The sequence below is a fragment of the Acipenser ruthenus genome, chromosome 49, assembly GCF_902713425.1.
Source record: "Acipenser ruthenus chromosome 49, fAciRut3.2 maternal haplotype, whole genome shotgun sequence".
Taxonomy (NCBI): domain Eukaryota; kingdom Metazoa; phylum Chordata; class Actinopteri; order Acipenseriformes; family Acipenseridae; genus Acipenser; species Acipenser ruthenus.
This window is the reverse complement of record NC_081237.1, coordinates 3,663,013-3,685,111: the sequence shown is the minus strand read 5'-3', so window position 1 is coordinate 3,685,111 and position 22,099 is coordinate 3,663,013. Positions and strand designations below refer to the sequence as shown.

Sequence of the window (22,099 nt, the reverse complement as noted above, 5' to 3'; positions counted from 1 at the left end):
GAAACGTATGCAACTAAAGAAAGAGCATGATTGACATGCTTCCGAACCAATCAGGGAGAAGGTCGAGTGTGCTTTGCAGAGTTGCCGTGAGGCAGACCATTTTCAATTATCATTCAGTTGGAAAAATTTCCTTGTGTGAGAATTAGTTGTGTCAAGATTCGTGTAACTGCTCTACCATGGCACCGACGGGTGAGTTTCAAACCTTGTATTTGTAATTGAATGCTATATAAGCGCCTTTTTAAGCGGAAACATGGCACAAGGCTGCCCGAGGAAGCTGATTACACATGTGTCGACACTCAGGGGTACGGTGCAGAGCAGGGAGGGAATGCGTGTGTAACAATACTGTGATAATACAGATATCGACAGTACTACATAACTTACTGGGTTGTGCTGTTTTTACATTTATAATATCATATCACATTGATCTGGACCAAACGGATCACAAGCGTGAAGGCTTTCAGTCATGCAGCTGTTTTGCAATGAATTTGAACTTGTCTGGTCGCCTTGCCAATAAAACCAGACTCCTGAAACTCAACACGCATGAGCCGTGTGGACAGCATTGAGGGCCGCTGGTAACAGTGTATTGTCGCACCGCAGTATCGCAATATATAGCACACGTGTATATAGGTACCATACCGTAATGTGTGCGTTGTAGAATTGAATTCAGACTCGCAGGGTTCTCTGTACCATTTTAATTGAATGCTATTTTTAGGAGAGAGCGACCTTCTTCAACCCAAGTTTTCACGTTCTTGTTTGTGCCAGGATGTGGTTTTAAAAGGCAGATGTTGCTACCAGTAGGATTTTTACTGGCACTTGGTAGCTGATTCCGCTGCCGCCAGTAGCTGCACTAAACATATTCTTAATATAACCTCCCGTTTCATTTTCTTTAAACTTAGTCAATACAATATAATTATTTATCTTCCTTCAGCCCTAAAATGTTTTTTTTTTTTTTTTTTTTTTTTTTGCGTCTTACTGGCAGTAGAATTCGTGCTGATAATAGAAAACACCACACAGGCTCCTGCCGGTAGATTTTATACTGGCTCTAGTCACTCCGTTGTGTTCACAGCTTGACATGTAATATACGTCTATCTCTGTCTCCAGTAACTTTCTAGCACTGTTCGGTTCAGGTTGACCAGTGATCTGATCGGAGTGCAGCTCTGAATCTGTGCCATACAAGAAATATGACTAGACCTTTGAATTAAAACCCAGAGACGGCTGTACAGGTTTTAAACGCTTGTATAGAATTATGATGTTGAGTTTCGGTTTTTGCAGTCAGCCTGTATTTCATTATAATTATAATTCTACCATATCAACGATCAATTACAGTACAGTTCAATTATGCATTTATTTGCAATATGATTGTTATTTTTGTATTTTCAACCACTTTTAGTGGCCCCATTTGTTTGAAAAAAAGTGTAATAGAAGTTATATAGTGTGTTTCTGTATTGATACCTGTGATTATAACTTTCTCTCTCAAATAAACAGAGTAAACATGTTAATGTGGGTAGTTTTATTACCTTTTTAGTAGAATTGTAATTGGTGCAGCATAATTAACTGAACAAGATAGAATTGTAATTGTAATTTGAGCAAACAATGGTGCTGTTATTACAGTTGAACCCAAGTCATTTTGTATGTGCACGGTGCTTCACTGCAAATCCTTCCCCCCCCCCCCCCAGGTGAAGTGGTGATTGGCGAGGGGCGGGGCGCCTCCGCGGTGAACCGGCTGCGATGGGACCTGAGCCCCCAGCAGATTCACCAGCTGACTGAGCAGCTGATGGAGGCGACCTTGCTGGTGTACGACAGGGTGGGGGCACTGGAGCTGGACTCGGTCACCTACGAGAACACCCTGAAAGAGCTCGCTGATGTGGAGGTGGAGTACACAGGTAGGGAATAGCCTGGACACTCAGGACAGGGCTGCGACCCACACATGGTCCTCCCTGTCCGTTTCAATCAGCGACTTTGACCCAGCTGCTTTCAGCCCACACCCTAACAGGGGCGGACAGTTACAGCTCAACTGTGAGTGAGCATGATTAGCTAGGAAGCCCACAGTAAAGTAGACTGGGTACTGCTCCAGTCTCCTAGGTGGTTGTGCTCAACACATGGTGCTTTACAAACATGGACTTTGATCCAACCCATTTCTATCTGCCCACTGTAGCAGCTCCAGAGCATGCTTAGCTAAGGCAGCCCACAGTTAAATATTCTGGTGTCTGTTCGGTTTATCGGAATGTCAGGCCTTATCTGTATCAAGAGAATGCAAACCGACGTCTCTAACGATGTTTGAGGGTCTAGTTTGAGTATATCTAAAAATCAAGTGATTTAAATTTCCCTAGATCAATTGAATAGACCTGACCAGGTTTAAACACCCCACACTGCTCTCCAGAATACAGCTATAGCTGTAAATCTGTGATAAATGTATGTTGTCTATTTGTTTCCAGTGTGCCAGTTCTCTTGGGATTAATTGTTGCCTCAAACCCTACTGAAGACTAATGGGACAGTAGTCTGCAGAAGCAGGTCATCATTTTAACAGACATCTACCTTTTAAACACAAATGATCAATTTAAACGTGCCCTGTGTATTTGTGTTTGTGCATTTCCAGATTTCTCCCGCAACTTGACTTTACAAAAGAAAATGTCAGCGTAAGCAGATGAGTGTGCAGCAGCAAACTCTTAACACAGAGGGTACAGCAGGCTGCCATTGTGAGCACTGAATGCAGGAAGGACACGGGCTGTTTCATAGGGCCTTTGTTTGCAGGAGCGCTGTAAGCAATGGTATAGACGCTTCAGCAGTTTCTACATAGAGTAGCTGACAGTTTGCCTGTTAGACAGCACACTGGATGTTGGCATTGTTTAAAGGCATTGTGGGGCAGGTGGGCAGTTGTTTGTATTCCTGTCCTGAGTAGTGTTACTAAATGGTCCAAAGTGGAAACCTACCTTTACTTATGCTTAAAATCCATATGAAAAGTGTAGATTTTATTTCTGTATCCCAATAAACATTTAACAAAATGCTAGATGAGACGTGACTGAACTGGGAGGCAGTGTGGCCTTTTGGATAGAGCTGAGGGACTGGGAGGGAGGGCAGTGTGTGGTGGTCTAGTGGTTAGAGCTGAGAGAGTGGGTGGGAGGCAATATGGTCTAGTGGTTAAAGCTGAGAGACTGGGAGGGAGGCAGTGTGGTCTAGTGGTTAGAGCTGAGGGACTGGGAGGGAGGCAGTGTGGTCTAGTGGTTAGAGCTGAGAGACTGGGTGGGAGACAATATGGTCTAGTGGTTAGAGCTGAGAGACTGGGAGGGAGACAGTGGCTTTGTGGTTAGAGATTTGAAAGAGGCAGTGTGGCCTTGTGGTTATAGCTGAGAGACTGGGAGGGTGGCAGTGTGGCCTTGTGGTTATAGCTGAGGGACTGGGTGGGAGGCAGTGTGACCTTGTGGTTATAGCTGAGAGACTGGGAGGGAGGCAGTGTGGCCTTGTGGTTATAGCTGAGAGACTGGGAGGGTGGCAGTGTGGCCTTGTGGTTATAGCTGAGAGACTGGGAGGGTGGCAGTGTGGCCTTGTGGTTATAGCTGAGAGACTGGGAGGGAGGCAGTGTGGCCTTGTGGTTATAGCTGAGGGACTGGGAGGGAGGCAGTGTGGTGGTCTAATGGTTAGAGTTGAGGGACAGTATTGCATACCTCCTGTGTAATCTGTCAGGCTTTCGCCTCCCCTCTTGTTCCTCGGCCCCACTCAGAGGTGTAATGCAGAAGCAGGATTACTCGGGTTTGATTTCTTTTTTAGTTCAGCGGAACATGCTGGATTTCCCGCAGCACGTGTCCTCCAGCAAAGACGTTCGCACGGCGAGCACGGACGCGGACAAGAAGCTGTCGGAGTTCGACGTGGAAATGAGTATGAGGGAGGACGTGTATAAACGCATCGTGGCTTTGCAGGTAAAGGGATTTCCTCTAGCAGCTTTACACAAGGTGCGCTTGTGACAAACTCGAACCAAGCGGGTTCAGCTGACAGTCTTTTAATAAAATATATCTACCAGCTCTCTCTCCTGATTTTAATCACTTCTGTACAAACCATGCCGGGTATGTAATTCACGGTTATCAGAACTATACCTGTGCTTGCTTTTGTAGAAATTGAAAATAATAGATCAAATAAAAGGCCCGGGAGGTGGGGAGGGTGTTTGTCTGCAGTGTTTCTTATTTGTGTTCCCTGTGTTTGGAAAAGGGGAAGCCGGACACAGAAGCTCTGAGTCCGGAAGCTAAGAGGTACATGGAGAGGCTGATCAAGCTGGGGAAGAGGAACGGGCTGCACCTGCCCAAGGAGACTCAAGAGGTAAGGCACAGGACTGCACATCAAACTCCTTCAGCGTGCAGAGATATCCAGGTCTGGGAGCATCACTGAGGCTGCTCCAAATCGGATTATGAGTTTCTGGCATGGGGATCTGAAATTTTGTTTTTGGATTAGAGATCGCTGATGTGTTGGTTTTAGAAAATATTTATCTTTGTGAGATGTAGGACCTAGCCGGAATGAAAGTGAGGTTTGCTAAGCTTAGTGCAAAATTAACCTTTAAAGGACTACATTTTACAGAAAGGATAGGATAAGAAATGTACAGTTTCAGTGTCTTTACTGACAGATGGACTTTTTTTTCCAGGAAATGAAAATGATCAAGAAGCAGCTCAGCAACTTGTGTATTGACTTCAGCAAGCACCTGAACGAGGACACCACCTGCCTGGAGTTTACCAGGGAGGAGCTGGGTGAGTGGGGAGAGCGAACGCCCTGTCTGATTCATAGCGTGTACAGGACAGCCAGGCTGACCTCCTCTGCACTGCTGCTGACCCCTGTCTCCTCTTGCAGGAGGTCTCCCCGAGGACTTCCTTGGTTCCCTGGACACTCAAGAGGACGGTAAACTGAAGCTCACTCTGAAATACCCCCACTACTTCCCAACTATGAAGAAGTGCCACGTCCCAGAGACCAGGAAGAAGCTGGAGATGGCCTTCAACTCCAGGTGCAAAGAGGTACAGTAGTTAAAGGAACCTGGGGGGTTGGGTTAAGGGGGTTGGGGCCCTCGGTTCTGTGAGCGCACAAATTAATCCTGACCTAAACACCCCCTGACTGCCACTCAGTTAATTATACCACAAGACCAGGAAATGCACATTCAGGGATTGTGGTCAGAATTGACAGGTTTGCCTGTGTGTATATAATGCCCCTTTATTTTTTAAATTATTGTTATTTGCTTTCTTACGCTCTCCGTTTTTAAAAATGAACAGTTCTGGGCAGGAGCCCCCTTGCTTTGTTACTTCCCGTTCAGGATCTCTGTGAATAAAGATCTTTAGATAGAGCTGCGTCTCGCTCTCCCTCTGCAGACGAACTCCAGGATCCTGAAGGAGCTGGTGCAGCTGCGAGCTCAGAAGTGCGCCCTGCTGGGGTTCAGCAGCCACTCTGACTTTGTGCTGGAGATGAGCATGGCCAAGAACAGCAAGAACGTGGCCCGCTTCCTCGGTAAATCCCACGCGTGGAACGAGAGAGTGATGTATTGAAGAACAATGGGGGAATACGTCTTTCAAAGACAATGGGACATACAGTGCTGTAGGGAAAATGAATACAAACGTGGGAACAGAAATAAAAATATATTTTTAAAATTGTAAAAGGTCAGAGGAAGGTTCTTAGCCCCTGGAGGTACACAAGGAATTGAGTGGCTGTTTTTCAAACGGTTTCTTCTTAAAATACGTTTGAGTGTGACTCAACTATCACGAGGAGGAAACTGACAATTTGGATGACCAGATCCAACCTGTCTGTAAATTTTAAAGCCTGTTCATGCAGCTCCTCGCAAAAATAAGAAAGTTAGCATCGTTTTTATTTGTGGGACACATAATGTCCCTGACTTCAGTCTCCCTTTTTTCAAATTTTTTTTTTCATTGATGCTTAAGACCCATTAGCTTGCCCTTATTGACTTTCATTTTGTGGTGTTTATAGTTTTTTTTTTTTAGGTATTATCTGTAGTATAGGAAACCCAAAATTTGATATTTCAAAGAATGAGTAGCATTTAGATTTTTAAATTATGTATATATATATATATTTATGTAGACCTCACTTGAACACCTATATAAGCACCTTTTTTAATTTTTTTATTTTTAAAACAAAAAATAATAAACCTCATGCAATGGTGTGTCCTCAATTCATGCAGAAAGTATGAGGTTAATACAGTAAGCCAGGGACCCTGCCTCTAACCTCCATTGTACCCCTGCCCTGCAGAGGAGCTGGCGCACAAGCTGAAGCCGCTGGGGGAGGAGGAGCGAGCCGCCATGCTGCTGCTGAAGAAGGCAGAGTGTGAGAAGCGTGGCGCCCCCTTCGACGGGCAGCTCCACGCCTGGGACACGCGCTACTTCATGACCCAGGTGGAGGAGACGCAGTACGCCGTGGATCAGAACCTGCTCAAGGAGTACTTCCCCATGGAGGTGGTGACGCAGGGCCTGCTAGACATCTACCAGGAGCTGCTGGGGCTGCGCTTCCAGCTGGAGGAGGGCGCCCCCGTGTGGCACGACGATGTCAAGCTCTACTCCGTCAAGGACCGAGTCTCGGGACACACGATCGGGCAGTTCTACCTCGATCTCTTCCCCAGGTACTTCTGTCATTTCACACCAAACTGTTACACATACAGCTATGGCCAAAGGTTTCGCATCGCCTCGAATTAAACACAAAGCTGTGTTTACAGTCTGTTCCGTAAGACTGCGTCCATGGGTTTACTCCCTCACCGATATAAAAAACGTCACCACATGCAGTTAATAAATGGTAAAGAGAGCACTGGCCAAAACACTTGTCTGCTTCGCTGACTTTCTTAGCATATTGAAGCATCGGATGATTTGTTTCTATCAGAAGAACCAGAGGGATTGGGACAGCTGCAGGAGTATTCAAATGATTTGTTTGATTACAGGGTTCAAACCCAGAAAATCCTGCAGCCTGAGGAGGAAAAGCTTTTATGATCCCATGTGTTCATGTATTTTATACTGCAGCTCGTGCAAACCGCTTCAGCTCTGTTTATCCTTCATAAACATGCTGCTTGGCTGCCATTGTAATCTGAACAGATGCCTTAAATAAATCAATAGTGAAGGGGGGGAAATGCTGCTGATTTTCTACTGTAAATAAGATAAGACGCTCATTAATCTTCAAAGCAAGCAGAGTTTCCTGGAGTGCACCCCCTTCCTGCAGTGCATCCCCTGAAGAAGCTGCTGCTTCTGGTTAACTGGGCCTTGAAGTGACTCCTTTTGTTGTCGTGCTGTAATGGAAAATTACAGGAAAATTATGATTTATATTTTATTCTGTGATTCTGTTTCTCCTAACTTTAGCATGGGCTGCTTGTAGGTTTAAATAGATCAGGATAGGGTCCAGCAACCTTCTTTGGTACTGCAGTGCTGCTGCTGCTGATGAGGAAGCACTGACCTCCCTGTCTCTCTATCTCTGCCTGTTTCAGAGAGGGGAAGTATGGCCACGCTGCCTGCTTCGGGCTGCAGCCCGGCTGTCGGCTCCCCGACGGGACCCAGCAGATGGCAGTGGCCGCCATGGTGGCCAACTTCTCCAAGCCGACGGTGGATGCACCGTCTCTGCTGCAGCACGACGAGGTGGAGACCTACTTCCACGAGTTCGGCCACGTCATGCACCAGCTCTGTGCAGAGGTGAGGAGAAAGCAGCAGGGCGAGCCAGACCGGGGCTGTCCATTAAACACTTGAAATGTACGGCATCCTTTCAGAGGAGTGAATGAAATGCATTTCACTATTGCTTTAAAGCCTGAAATGTGCATGACGTTTGAATAGTTTGACCTTTTTGGGCTAAGAAAACTTGTCCTAGACTTGCAGATTTAGTCCAAAGTTGCTGAATTTAGTTTTTTTTTATTGTTTGCAGTACGGCTGTAGTAGTATTCTGTATGCCACACAGTAAATGCAGACTGTATGCATGTGTTTATACAGACGCAGTTTGCCATGTTCAGCGGGACCCATGTGGAGCGCGACTTTGTGGAAGCCCCCTCTCAGATGCTGGAGAACTGGGTCTGGGAGAAGGAGCCTCTGATCAGGATGTCCAAGCACTACAAGACAGGCAGCCCCATCCAGGAGGAGCTGCTGGAGAAGCTCATGAAGTCTCGGCTCGCCAACACGGGTAATCCCGCACTCCCCCAGCACTGTCCTAGCATTCTCACACTCCCAACAGGGGATTCAACAGGGGCACTGACTGTATATGCACATGGATTCACCAGGTCTAGTCTTTGCAATACGGAGTTGACTGTACTAAGTGGATGGCTGTTTTAAAGGCTGTGTTGTTCCTCTCTGTCTCTTGCAGGTCTCATCAACCTGCGTCAGATCGTGTTGGCGAAGATGGACCAGGCTCTGCACACCGAGCCTGACTCGGACCCTGCCGAGGAGTACGCCCGGCTCTGCAAGGAAATCCTGGGGGTGCCAGCCTCGCCAGGTACAGGGAAGGGGGCTGGACAGGGGTGGTACACCGTTCACATAGGAGTCGTATTGTCTAGACCCCCCCAAGCTGTTCAGACATTTTTATTCTCCTGCCCTGAAATTCTCCAGCTAATACACCTGAAGTATGTTATATTTTGATCATATATTTAAAAAAGTAATCCTTTTTGGTACGTCTGTATATCTGAGTGTTTTTAAAGGAATTTAGATCCGCTGACAAATTTTAAACCCAAAAGTTTAACAGCCTGCCCTGGTCGACAGGCTGGTTGGGTCAGTGAAACTGCCCCCCTCACTTCCAGGTCTTTCCTTGCTGTACGTTAAGGGCATCCTCAGTGCTCAGCGCTGTAGTGAATGTGACAGCTCTCAGTGCTGGGTTGCGATCCCTTGTGTGTCTTGTTTTTCAGGCACGGACATGCCGGCCACGTTTGGTCACCTGGCTGGGGGGTATGATGCTCAGTATTACGGTTACCTGTGGAGTGAGGTCTTCTCCATGGACATGTTTTACGCCCGGTTCAAACAGGAAGGCATCATGAACCCCAAGGTCAGTGCACAGAGCTGAATATCCCGTCACACCTCATTTACAATCCACTTAGCTCTCTGCTGTGCGTTCAACAGTGATTTGATGAAACTCGCTTTCACAAAATTGAGTACCCCCCCCCAAAATTTGTTTTCCGTTGCAAGTATTTAGTTCAGTATTACATAGTTTTGGTATTCAGTGTTGCTTCAGCAACTGTCTAGTTTTGCTACTGCTAGTCTTTTGAAATCCTTAACTCTTCTGTTCTCTGACATGTGTTTGCAAAATATGGCCTTATTCTAAGTCCTCCTGAGAGCCTTGGGAGACACCACATTACTTGCACAATGTTGGCACAGAAGGAGATGTACAAACAAATAGATCTGTCTGATGTTTTGGGTCAGCTCTGCATAGATTACACAAAAAAAATGAATACAAAATAAGGTCAGTTTTTAGTTTTGTTTTGCATTTGGAACCGGTAAAAAAAAAAAAAAAAATGTGTTTTTATCAATGCAGGGGAAACTGATTTCTTTGAACTGAAGAAGCATGTGTACAATTTATTTTCTATAGTATTTTACACAGGCTGGTTTTACCTGGTGGATGACTTTCATTGATGATGTCTTTCCCTGTGGTGTCCTGTAGGTGGGGCTAGACTACAGGAACTGCATCCTGAAGCCGGGCGGGTCTCTGGACGCAGAGGTCATGCTGAAGAACTTCCTGGGTCGTGAACCGAAGCAGGAAGCATTCCTTCTGAGTAAAGGACTGACCGTAGAGCTGGAGCAGGACAAACCTTGCGCCTGTTGACCCCTGAACCCCTCAGTCACCCTGGCAACCGCCAAGAGGGTTACCTTGGCAACTGCACAAGAGACTGAACTCCGAGATTGTATTTGAGAGAACACAACCCACTTTTACCCTCGGTTATTCTGTGAGCTTTTAGGAGCCCTTGCTGTCTTTCGTTTTCTTTCTGATTCGTTACAATGGCTCTGAAAATAACATTCAATCTATTGAAACCACAAGATTACTGTCCAATGCATTAATTTGTTTATTTAAACAGGATTAACACATCCTGGGTTTTAATGGCTTATTTAATTACCTGCGAGCAACGGTTTACTATAGTCCGAGCATACTGAGTCCTGGACTGGTCAAGTCAACACACAGTATCACCTTAAATCCACTATGTTGTGGGTTCACACACACACACACACACACACTAGTTACAGGGATTGAAACTGGGAAAGGTTGATGGTTGATCAGACTTGTCAAGTTTGGAATGTATTTGTAAACCAAAGGAAGCCTGAGTTTGTATTCTGAAAGCATCTTTCCATTTGGGATTTTTTTAGGGACATTTCTCCCGTCCCTGTTCTCCAGCTTCCCTCTCCCGTGCTTGTCTTTGGAAATGAATTCCTTCTTCACGCTGGCTTTACATTTCCATGGGTTCAGTTTTTTAAAATTTAGAAACCTGAATCCAAATAAAGTGTTCTTCTAGTGTAGTTTTACTAGGGTTTGAAAATACTCAAAGGTGTGACAGTCTTGAACTATTCAGAGAGAATAATACAAATATGCAAAAGATGATTTTACAAAATAGCACAATAGCAGATACTCTATAAGAAGTTCCATTCTGTGCTGTGGGAGTACCTGCAGTGCCTAAGACAGTTATTGTTAAACTCTGCATGCTGTTCAGGCTTGATCAAATCCTTGGGGCACTTTCAGATTTTATTACATTGTGTGTGTTCAAAAGAAGAGCTTTTGCATTGACGTTAATGAGCTTGCAGTGAGGTTTAAAACATATGATGGCAAATCTGCCCCATCCAGTCCCAAGTATTTGTTCTAAATTGTTTAGTTGCACTAATTCCACCTCCACACAGGTCCTAAACTAGTCAATCATTTCATTTACCTGCCAGTCCTGGAGTGGAAGGACCTGCCAGGGTTAACGCTGCTTTAAAACATTCAAGGTTTGAGGGTTTTGTTTTTTTTTGCAGTTTATTTAGGTCATGTGTCAGAGTTTACATCTCCGCAGCAATGCCCCCCCATCCCATTCCTGACCGTCTTTGTATTTGATGCGTTTTGTTCCTGTCGGAGTGCAGTAACGACTGAATGCCTGCGTGTGGTGCTGTTCTCTCAGATTCTGTAATGCATTCAATAAACTAAAGGGCGACGGGTACAAAAAAAAATGAATACTAAATTGCATTGGATTAGTGATTGACAAACACATGTTACAATAAAGTTTTTAACACAATCACATTTCAGTATTTCTTTCTTTTTTACTACTGTATATGATGTACTATGAGATACTATTTAAAGTAGTAAAACAATAACTATAAAGCTTTGTTTAAAATGAAACCCATTTGGTTCAAGTGTAAACAATAGAAATAATAAACACTGGACCCAATTAGTGGGCCTCCTCACCAGCCAGTGCTGGCTGGTGTCTGATTGAGGCCCATGTAGGGAGGGATGTGTTAGTCCTGCAGCTAAAAACTTGGCAGTTTGTATAAGAAGCATCTGTAACCATCTGTCTCCACACTGCTGTATCCCGTCTGTGTGAATGGGTCCCTGACGAAGTGTGTAATCATGCACTTTGCATTATAGTTCATCGTTCTTATTTACAGCCAAGAACAGAATGCTGCTCTTGCCTGAAGCTCCAACGAGGGTCCTTAAAAAAAAAAAAAAAAATCCTTTCAACGTGTATTTTAACTCCAGGCACTTGGTTTGCAGATTGCAGAAGCACAATGCTCTGAATGCCTGTGATCTGATCCAACCCTGCTGTACTCGGTCCTGAAAGCGATCATCTCTGTGTGGAAGCGAGGTACAGCCAGTCGTGTTTATAACCACCACTCCGGATCAAGAGACCATTTAAAAGTAAAACAGGTGACAATACGTACCAGTGTATACACTCGGGGAATCACCCGACTGGTCGTTATGGAGAAGTGGGCATTAATATATGTTTGACTGTATTGGTAAGCCCCCTTGCAATGTTCTGTTAGAAAGTAACACCATTTGTGCTGCCTGACTCGATCATGGGGCGCTGGTGCGGTTTATTAGTATTTCCAGGCTGCATTTCCTAAACCACGATACAAGCGTAGCTGAAGGGAAGACCGCTCCCTGCTCTCCACCCCCCTGCCGACAGTGTCCGTCCAGCTCCCTGACCGCTCCCTGCTCTCCGCCCCCCAACCGACAGTGTCCGTCCAGCTCCCTGACCACTCCCTGCTCTCCGCCCCCCTACCGGCAGTGTCCGTCCAGCTCCCTGACCGCTCCCTGCTCTCCGCCCCCCTACCGGCAGTGTCCGTCCAGCTCCCTGACCGCTCCCTGCTCTCCGCCCCCCCCTACCGGCAGTGTCCGACCAGCTCCCTGACCGCTCCCTGCTCTCCGCCCCCCCTGCTGACAGTGTCCATCCAGCTCCCTGACCGCTCCCTGCTCTCCGCCCCCCCCTACCGGCAGTGTCCGTCCAGCTCCCTGACCGCTCCCTGCTCTCCGCCCCCCCCTACCGGCAGTGTCCGTCCAGCTCCCTGACCGCTCCCTGCTCTCCGCCCCCCCCTACCGGCAGTGTCCGTCCAGCTCCCTGACCGCTCCCTGCTCTCCGCCCCCCCCTACCGGCAGTGTCCATCCAGCTCCCTGAGCAGCCGGTCCTCCCTGGGGCTCCACAGCCGGGCGTAGCCGTGGCTCGGCACCAGGATGCGGTTCAGCGTGCGCTCGTGGTTCACATGTTGAACAGCCATCAGCACATACTCCCGGTGCTCCAGCACAGGGGGGCAGGCGCAGGTGTCAGGGAGCCACACGAACTCGCGGTGCACCAGCCCGAAGCGGTTCTTGTAGGTCTGCTTCACCTGCACCTCCAAGCGCGTCTCCAAGCCCTGGACCACACGAGACAGGATCTTCACCCGGAACACTGGGAGAGCCAGGGGGAAAGCAGGGAGACAGTCAGGAGTGTCCACGTTATTGTTGGTTTGACTACAATCTTTCACAGGCATCTATTAATAAACGCTATAGGGAATTTATAAGTAGCGGACATCAAATACTTACACAGAAATAGGAATATGTGGTGTGGGGTCACGTTGGGATGTACTGTGGGGTTCAACACTTTACAGGTATATGGACCCACACAACCCCGCACTAAAAACTGCTACAAGAACTTACCAAAATCACTGCTGCAGTACAGCTGGGCTCGTCTGGTCTTGCCTTTGGCTGCCCAGCACACTCCACAGGTACCTGCAGCCAGAAACACACAGCCTGCTGTGACACTAGACTTTCTCTTAGCTACCGATATGGCTTCTTTCATCGTAAATTAAACAAAAACTTCTGAGATGGGGGGGGGGGGGGGGGGGGGGGGATGCTGTTTTTGGTGCATTGGTCAATTTTTCAGTAAGGTTTCCAGGTTTCGTTTTTGATATATTTTTATCAAACAAGGCTACTAAACTACGCAAACGTTTGTCTGCAAACGCAATGTCTGTGTGCAGTGAACTCTGCTGCTGGTGTACCTGTGTGCTGTGCAGTGTCTGCGTGCAGTGAACTCTGCTGCTGGTGTACCTGTGTGCTGTGCAGTATCTCTGCCTGTCTGTATGTGGAGTCTGGGCTTGCTTGTCTGGGTTGCTGGAGGCAGGCTGTGTGGGATCCCTGGGGTTTGAGGGCCGGTCTGTCGGTGAGCCGCACTGACTGGTGACGCCGGTCCCTCCATCGCCGCACCCTCAGCCTGCCGCAAGGGGCTGGACACGCCATGGAAATCACCATAGCGACCGCGAGGCAGCCAGAACTCGTACTCAATCGATGGGGCCTGCTCCTGTGGCAGAACCTGAGAGAGGAAACAGCAGTCAAACCCAGTGAATCCCACCCGGGACAACAAGACACTCAAGAGTGGTAGAGCTAGTACTGCTTAAAAAAATACACAACTCTATCAAGAATGTTTTAAGAAGTCTTTGAAAGACAGTGAGCTTTTAAAACACTCAAGAGCGATATTTAATTGCCATTGATTCGTACTCAGTTATAACAGTGAGGGAAGGACAGCATTTCTTGTTTTGAAATCAACACTCTAATGAATGGATGTATTTAATACCTGCAGGCAAATACTTCTTAAAGGCAATTACGAGTGTGAGTATCAGCACAGCCCTTTAAGAGGGAGCTTGTCAGCCTGGCAGTGAGGATGAGAAGCCTGTACCAGGATGTGTAGCTCCTCTGCAGTGGGCCCCTCAGCCTCCAGTGTCTCGTGGTTCTCGTAAGTGCGGCGATAGTGCAATGTGGTCCCGGCGCCAGCGTACACCCCAGGGGCATCGATCAGCCAATCCCCATTGAGCAGATAGCGGCGGTCAGCAGCCAGCACCGCTACGGACAAGGAGAGCAAGTCACATCTGCACAGTAATTCTGCAGCTCTTCCAATGTTAAAATGTATTACTTTCTTTCTCTGTACTTAGCATGCTTTTGATATACTGCAGATGCAGAGAGCTGAATGCTTTCCCGGTTTTCCTTACCCAGGTAATTACGGCTGCTGTCGGTCACTCTGATGCTCGTCGCCCCTGCTGGGATCCGAGTCACATTAATGTAGCCGAAGAAACCTGAAGGAACACAACAGGAGCATGTCAGAGGGCGTCTTGCGCACAGAAAGATGGAGCTGGATGGCCTGCACAGGGTTGGAGGAGCAGGGAATGATGGTCAACTCACCGGGGGAGGGAAGCCTGCCTTGGAACACGCAACGCTCCAGGTAACAGGAGTCGTTCCGGCCTCCGCACACTCCACACACATCCCTCCGCGAGCCAGAGCCCAGGACCCCGTCACAGCCCGCCACCTGCAGGAGACAACGGGAACAGTGGTGTCGTGTCACCCTCTCCAAAGGCACCCATGTTGGCGGGTCTGTCTCATGACTGTTTCGTTTCTTACCAGACAGCCCCCGTTGACACAGACCCCCTCAGCCTGGGGGTGGCAGGACGTCCCGTCAAGCGCCCTCCCGAAGGTGTAGTAGAAATTGTGTCCGTCCGCCAAGCAGTGCAGGTCACAGGGATTCGGGGCTGGCAAAGGGAAAGAGCAAAAGATAGCCCACGACTAGTGCTAAGCAGGGTCTGTGTAACTTTACTAAAGACCTTGAAAAATCTCTCCCCAAGTGTCTACTGTAGATCTGATTGTACAGTATAGGATCTCTGTAGCCTGCCCCTGCCTAAGGCTCATCAAACACTCCCTCACCTCCAAGGAAGGGCACCCACTGGTAGTGAGCCCTGTTGCCCAGTATCGGCTTCCTGTTGTAAAGGGAACACTGCATCGCACGGAAATCCCCTGCGTTGGGAGAGCATGGCTGGAATAACAGAGGGCACAAATCCCATGTCAATAAACAAACACAACGCTGTTCCACAGTGCAGTCAAAATACCACAGTCACGGGGGACTGACAGTTAAAATCCTACTGGAGTCAACCAAGCTAACTCTAGCCACTTTTTCAAGGGCAGCTGAAGATCAGGACCATAAGACACAGCTGGATGTTGAGTAGAGACAGACTCGGGTCAGAGGCAGTGGGGAGTGTATGGAATGGGTAACCAACCACATGGTTGATGCTGAATCACTGGGATCCTTAAAGAACCGACTAGACAAAGTTCTGGGATCAGTCGGCTACTAGGAACCTGACAAGCACTGATGGGCCTCCTCTCGCTTCTCTCATGTTCTTGTAGTTATTCTTGCATGCGAGGGGTTTAGTGATGGCATACTCAGTCTTCTCTAATTAAATGTGTAACCTGAGAACTTGGAATTCACAATTATAACACGTTATAAAATACGATCAATGGAGATCAGACCAAAGGAGAAAAGTATTCAGGGTCACTCATTTTTCATAATGCCTTACACCAACGCCATCTGCTGGACACTTAAAACATTACAGCTGGCAGACGTCTCTAATTGTGTATTGATTGTATTGAGAGCACACTGGCCTGCTGGGAACACAGTCTGTACTGTCGCTGCTCGCCCGGACATTCCTCTCCATCTGAAAACCTGGTGAAAAACAGACCAAATAGATGACATCACCAGGAATGTCACTGCAGTTACAGTGAGGCGTTTCCATTCAGATCCAGTATCTGCCACTTTTCATGTGGCCAATGATTTCTTACAACATTGAAACTCTGCATTTAGACATATCAACTCAAGACAGTTTAATACATGCACAGGGGGACAAGCTCTGCTTACAGTAAACACAGCCCTAGTACTTTTAAGAAATGATTTAACTTGGCTATCACCCCCCTCCTGGATGAATAGGTATCAAGACTGAACACCAAACACCTCCCAGGTGCATTGCGTGGGCTTGTTCAAAGAAAGGAGAAGATGGACAGAAGGTGCCGAATGGAAGAGGTCTGGCTCACCCGAAACAGGTCCGAGTTCTGAAGGAGACCCCTTCCCCACAAGTGCTGGAGCAGCCACTCCACGGACCCCACGACCCCCACTCCGTCACGACAGCCTGACGACCAATCCGGGCACCCAATCTGACCTCCGACCTCCGACCTCTCCCTGCTCGCACCTACTTAGAGGGGGAGGAGGAACACTAATACACTGCAGCCCGGAGCCCCACCTGCTACAACACAAGGGGACCTGTAACACTGGGAGGAAGGAACCTTATGGTGTTGGTGAAGCCAGTTTTGCAAGGGGACAAGTAATGGTTACACTTTGGTGTACCAAATGTACCAAGGGATTAGGCATGTTTCTGAGAGTTCTATAGAAGTGCTTTAACTTCTGAGTTTTAAAATGTCACCAGGATTTAATGAAATCTAAAATAATATAACAACTCAACGAGAAGCAGAATAAATTAGTTAAGCTAACTCTGATATTATATACTTGCTCCAAGCTGCTTTTTTAAAAAAGATATTTAGAGTGCCCAATTATTTTACCCCCGATTTCTCCACAATTTAGAAAGTCCAATAATGTTTTCCCCTCACTGTAGCAATTCCCCGCACAGCTGCTCAGGAGAACTGAAGGTTCAGCGGGCGTCCTCCGATCCCACGACTGAGCCAGCTTCCTCTTCCACACCCAGGAACTCGAGAGCGGATGTCAGCGAGCTACTGGCCTTTGGAGGACAAAGTGCCTGGCCAGTAGGGTCTGCTGTAGCATGATGAGGAGAACAGTGCCTGCTGGTTTTGCCTCCCTAACCCACGGGAGCACCAGAGCCAATGCAACACTCCCTCTAGAATCCCCAGTGAAGACCAGCGACTTTGCACAGAACCCACGCTCCAGGGTGTAGGACTCACCTTGCACACCGTGCGGCCCTGCCTTTACCACGTGAGCCCCTCAAGGCCCCCCCCCCCCCCCAAGTTATTCTTTAATAGTGAAGACGATTTGTACACAAAAGGTTAAGAAGGTGTGTGTGGGTGCAGGGAGGGTGGTGTAAGGGGAACTGTTTGCAGTGGCATCCGGAGTGGAGTCTCTGTCTCCAACACCTCCTTTAAGCTCCATGCACTCACGACAGGGTGATGACAAGCCAGGGCGCTGTCTTAATACAGGCACTGAAAATACACAGCTCAGCCTTTCAGTACAGAGAGGCCACACTGGCGAGAGTCGCTAGATCCGCTTCAGAGGAGCGAGGCTACGGAGGGACTGGGGGCTCCGCTGTTTGTTTTGTCTACAACAAACCAAAAGAGCTGTTGAGTCATGTAAAAGAGAATTCCAGCAAGTTGAAATATAATACGTACGGGACACACCTGACACAACACTAGGGTTAGGATCACCATGGGCAGCCAGGCCACTGTTTGAATCGCTCTACAGTCTACACACCTAACTAACACTTTTTCTTTGTCCCTATTGTCATGTGATTTTCTGTCTTGTCCTTTGAGTAGCTCAAAGGTTAGAGAAAGAAAGCGCTGGGCTGCAGTGTGGAAGGCAGTGGGTTTGAGCAACTCAGAAAATGTAGGGGAGGGATATAAAAAGCAGAAGTCACTAGATGCAAGTTCAGCTACTCAGTGAAGATTTTAAAGGGGTTGCTTACAATGAAATATTTCTGCCTGGCTGTGTGGGTATCTCTAAATGTGTCTGACTCATCTCAGTGTTTTGGCAGCCTGCATAATTATCCTGCATAGTTTCTTCATGACATGTGTGTGTGTGTGTGTGTGTGTGTGTGTGTGTGTGTGTGTGTGTGTGTGTGTGTGTGTGTGTGTATGTAGGTCAAATGTAATTTTACAGGCATGAACCAGCCCTGTTCTGTTCCTACAAGACCAAATTTGCACAACGCTGGGGCGCAAACGAGATGTCATTGCCACAGACCCTGGGGCCAGGAAACAAGCCTCATGATCTTAACTTACATTGCACTGCATTTCTGTACCGGCTCCCAGGCGTCAGGACGTATCACTTAATGAATTCCATCGGGCATTGCTGCTATCCCCCCTCATTACTGTCTACAGGCACTGGGGAGCAGAAATGGGAAGCGTAAATAGGAGCCCCATAACCTCGCAACTAATTGCACTTCAGAAAGAGGCAAGTTCTGCAACAGCAGATGTTTGCAGCTGTGCATTACTGCAGTGTGGTGTTTCTGTGCTGCTGCTTGTTGAGAATGCCACTCCAACATCTGAAGACATTGAAAAGACTTCTATTCGAAACGTTTCTCATTGAAGCCATGATAAAACTTAAAACCAACTAATGTGATCATCCTGTACCCTGCCGGTACAAGCCACAGATGGATTTGTTTTAGAGCATTTTACAGCACCAGGGAAAAAAGTCAAACAGACAAGCTTTTCGGGTAGTGCTTTTCTCATTGTACCAATACGATTGGCCAACCCTTCCTAATTGATATAACATTACCAGCACAGTCTGAATCAGCACACTGAAGAAAGCATTAGCCAAAATCTACTTGACTTAGTTTCTTATAGTTTTATCTTAGTATTCTAAATGAGTCTTTTGAAGTTCTGGACTGGACTGTGCCTACCATGTAATATCAGTGATAACCACAGATTCCCCAGTGCTCTAAAATGCTCTAAAAATGCTGTATCTTAACCTGTCTGGCTTTAGGTTGATCAAATCAACCCAGAAGTTCGGGCTAGTGCCTCCATCAGTGTAATGAATGAGATTGTTATGTGTAGCTTTGTTATATCAGTTAGGTAGGATTGGACCCTCTCGATGAGAATGAGGTGTGAAATTGATTGTAATTGGTAGTCAATGGCCGGGGATTATCAGCAGGTCCTGGTGTAAGAGGTGGGGAGGGGTGGGAAAGGAAGACAACTGGCCATTATAGCAGAGCAGAGATATAGTTTTAGATGGGGAGTTATAGGTCAGCAGCATCACAGTAGTGCAAGCAGAAGGAAACAAAAGAAACTAGAAAAAAATAGTTTTGCTTCCTATTTTTATCACATAAACCCGTGTTGAACACATTAAAGCTGCAGGTGTTTCCTGCAAAAACGTTACCAATATCAAAAAAGCAGATCACCCTAACCCAGGTTCCTTTTGCTCAGGAATGTGTTTTCCAGATGCCATAAAAATTATACGGTTCTCAAGATATAGCCAAGTATCACATACATCCCAACTAGCTCTGATGGGTATGTACGGGCCCCTCCATCATAGGGCTATTTCCTTCTGTTTAAATGCATACAGGTATAAGTACACTGATGATGGCAGTGGCTGAAAAGTGTGTCAACTTGACTTGACTCCCCCCTGGAACAAACCACAGCTAAATGTTTTCCATTATTTTTCAGAACCAGGGTGTCCACCTGGATTGCATCAAATACTAATCCCTGGTAATCCCGGGAGAACCACAGCCAGGTGGTTGATGGAACACAGGGCAATTCCCTTGTACTGTAAAACGCTGCAAAAAAAACCAAACAAAGTACAGACTGATCTAATCAACCCCTCATTTTATTATGAGGTTTCACTATAACCATGCACTGTCTTCCAACTAGAAAGATGAACGCTGGAAGAATGATCTCGTCTTGCATGCCAAGACATTGAGTAAGCCAGGGTCTGAGTGGGGAAACAGACAACACATGCCAGCCATTGTGCATTTACTCACCGGCCCCAATACTTGTTGGAGGGCACGGTACAGATCCCCTTTTCTGAATGAATTTACCTGAGACCCAAGAGCCGCAGTCAACAGTACCAAGAGAAGTCGAGAGCGCAGCCGACCTCTGCGCCTGTATAGAGGGAGACAAACATCGGTCTGATTGACTTCAGTGTGCCACCCCAGTGTGCACTTTCTCAAATCCATATCAATAATCTAATGTGTATATTCATAAAATGATCATGCTACATGTGGTTATTACTTTCTAGTTTTTGAAATATTACCGTTCAATCTTCATAAGCATCGCTTGAGTGCAGTGTGCCGGTGTAATGTTTTTTTTTCATATTGAGAAAGCACCCTAACACTCCAGTGCTGTTTCTGAATTTGACAGTACAGTTTTTACGTTAACACAAATTAATTCCGACTGAATACCTCGGGAATAACACCTGCATATCGTTTGCACATCCTTTGAGTTCTGAAACAATTAGTTTTAAATTCATCCCTGTTAATTAATTCAAGCCATGTTCCTCTGTAACAAATTATGCTGATTACATGTATAAGGCATTCTCACAGCGAAGAATAAACAGGGAATTCATTAGAAAGGACTCGAGGAGAACCTGCGTGTAAATTAACATGGAAGAATTCGAAGTGGATTACTTCAGAACTCAGAGTGCAGAAGATATTCAGGTGTTATTCCTGTGGGATTGAGCCGGAATGCATTATGAATTTGCGGACATTATTTGAAAATGTTACCGTTTTACTTTGCCGGTGGTTTTCACATACAGAACGTGCACTCTGTTTTCTAAAATGACACTCTTCCATGGTACCATCATCAGAAATCACATTACCCAAGCGATTGTAAAATTACAGTATGATACACACACACACACACACACGCACACACACGCACGCACGCACGCACAGTCAAAAGTATTTGGGCAGTTTTAAAAAAGAGAGAAAAACCACAAAGAAAGTAATTTCTAGAATTTCTTATTGTTCTATTGAAAGATAGAAATGAAAGATTCAGCTTTACAATAAAACAACAAATTATTACATAACATGCACAAAATGAAAAATAACATTGAAAAACGAATTTCTATCATTTTTTAACTGCCCAAATACGTTTGTCTGCGACTGTGTGTGTGTGTGCGTGTATTTGTGTGTGTGCGTGTGTGCGTGTGTGTGTTTGTGTGTGTATATAATTAAAAAAACATTTTAAATATTGCCTTATGTGTATCAAACATGCGTTTTACTATGCAGCATGGTAGAGGCACAGAAAAGTGTAGTAAAGCTCCGATATGTGTGTGGACATGAAACGCTTAGTGTGACCATGGGGAATGATAAACTACTTACCATTCAGTTTGAAAATCCATCTTTCTAATTCCTGGCTCCTCTTCAGATACGCGCAGTTTTCAAACAGTCCTCCCTCGTCCTGCTAGGGACGGCTTTTACAATTGCATGATGTCTTGAAAGATAAACTTGTCCATGAAACTCCAACGCAAACCCCAGAACTAGCCCAGCTGAATATTCATCACTCACACACTGTCAACTCGCGGAACATGTTACATAGGATTTTAATACTTTAATGCGCGCCGTTTAAAACAAACGACTTATTATTTATTGTGCATTTGTATAAGTGTCTTCCCAATGCGTGTACAGCTGGTGAGAATGTGTATTGTGTCCCGAGGCAGCGCACGTCCCTTTCTCTAAAATGTAATATGAATATTAATTAGAGGGCTGGACTTGACTACAGATACATCTCTGTTTAGTTAACTGCTTGTCTGCTTGGAGATACATCACTGGTTTGAATCAAGAAAGGTGTTCGCGATTGTAACTTGAACTGCAGCGACTCAGGTTTTTTTTTAATTCGATGTGTCCGAGTCCTACAATAGCTTCAGTTGGGTTCAGTGCCGCTTCACTTCTCCATTATCATTGTTTAGTGCAACTTGTAACGTCCCTTCATAAGGTCCGGCCGTTGTCTGCCCCACGCACCGTCCACCTCTCAGCTGCCACTGCCAAGGAGGAGTAAGTATTGTATTCCTTTGATAAAGCACGTCTGTATAAATATTCAGGCCGTGGTGTCTTTCCAATGAACGCTTTGGTTCTGTTTCACCTTTTCCAGATAACAATACATGAATGCCTGACTCATCCCAAAGCATAGTGCCTGTATTTCAATCCTAAAGGATTAGCTTCAAAAATAAACTATCTGTATAACTCAAATG

General features: G+C 46.4%; 2 protein-coding genes across 3 annotated transcripts; one reads left to right on the top strand and one right to left on the bottom strand.

The window, feature by feature from the left end:
- Positions 1–34: 34 nt before the first annotated feature.
- LOC131721889 (thimet oligopeptidase-like) lies at positions 35–11,187 on the top strand. Of its 2 annotated transcripts, none has more exons than XM_059015249.1 (13): positions 35–189; positions 1,677–1,883; positions 3,766–3,914; positions 4,201–4,308; positions 4,628–4,730; positions 4,831–4,991; positions 5,340–5,475; positions 6,229–6,595; positions 7,445–7,646; positions 7,938–8,124; positions 8,305–8,433; positions 8,840–8,976; positions 9,589–11,187. In XM_059015249.1, exons 1-13 carry the CDS (start codon positions 177–179, stop codon positions 9,748–9,750), a joined length of 2,061 nt encoding a protein of 686 aa, XP_058871232.1. In that variant the 5' UTR covers positions 35–176; the 3' UTR covers positions 9,751–11,187. The 2 variants fall into 2 exon arrangements, with proteins under 2 accessions (XP_058871232.1, XP_058871230.1); XM_059015247.1 differs by lacking the exon at positions 35–189 and adding an exon at positions 229–302.
- Positions 11,188–12,412: 1,225 nt separating this feature from the next.
- On the bottom strand, positions 12,413–21,833 carry LOC117966172 (ADAMTS-like protein 5). Its single transcript, XM_034911710.2, has 12 exons — positions 21,231–21,833; positions 19,947–20,010; positions 16,267–16,421; positions 15,841–15,901; positions 15,109–15,217; positions 14,809–14,936; positions 14,593–14,716; positions 14,403–14,486; positions 14,093–14,256; positions 13,468–13,729; positions 13,078–13,149; positions 12,413–12,829 (listed from the first exon to the last, which is right to left on the bottom strand). The coding sequence occupies exons 1-12, from the start codon at positions 21,248–21,250 to the stop codon at positions 12,531–12,533; spliced, it is 1,542 nt and encodes a 513-aa protein (XP_034767601.2). The 5' UTR covers positions 21,251–21,833; the 3' UTR covers positions 12,413–12,530.
- Between the last annotated feature and the right edge of the window lie 266 nt (positions 21,834–22,099).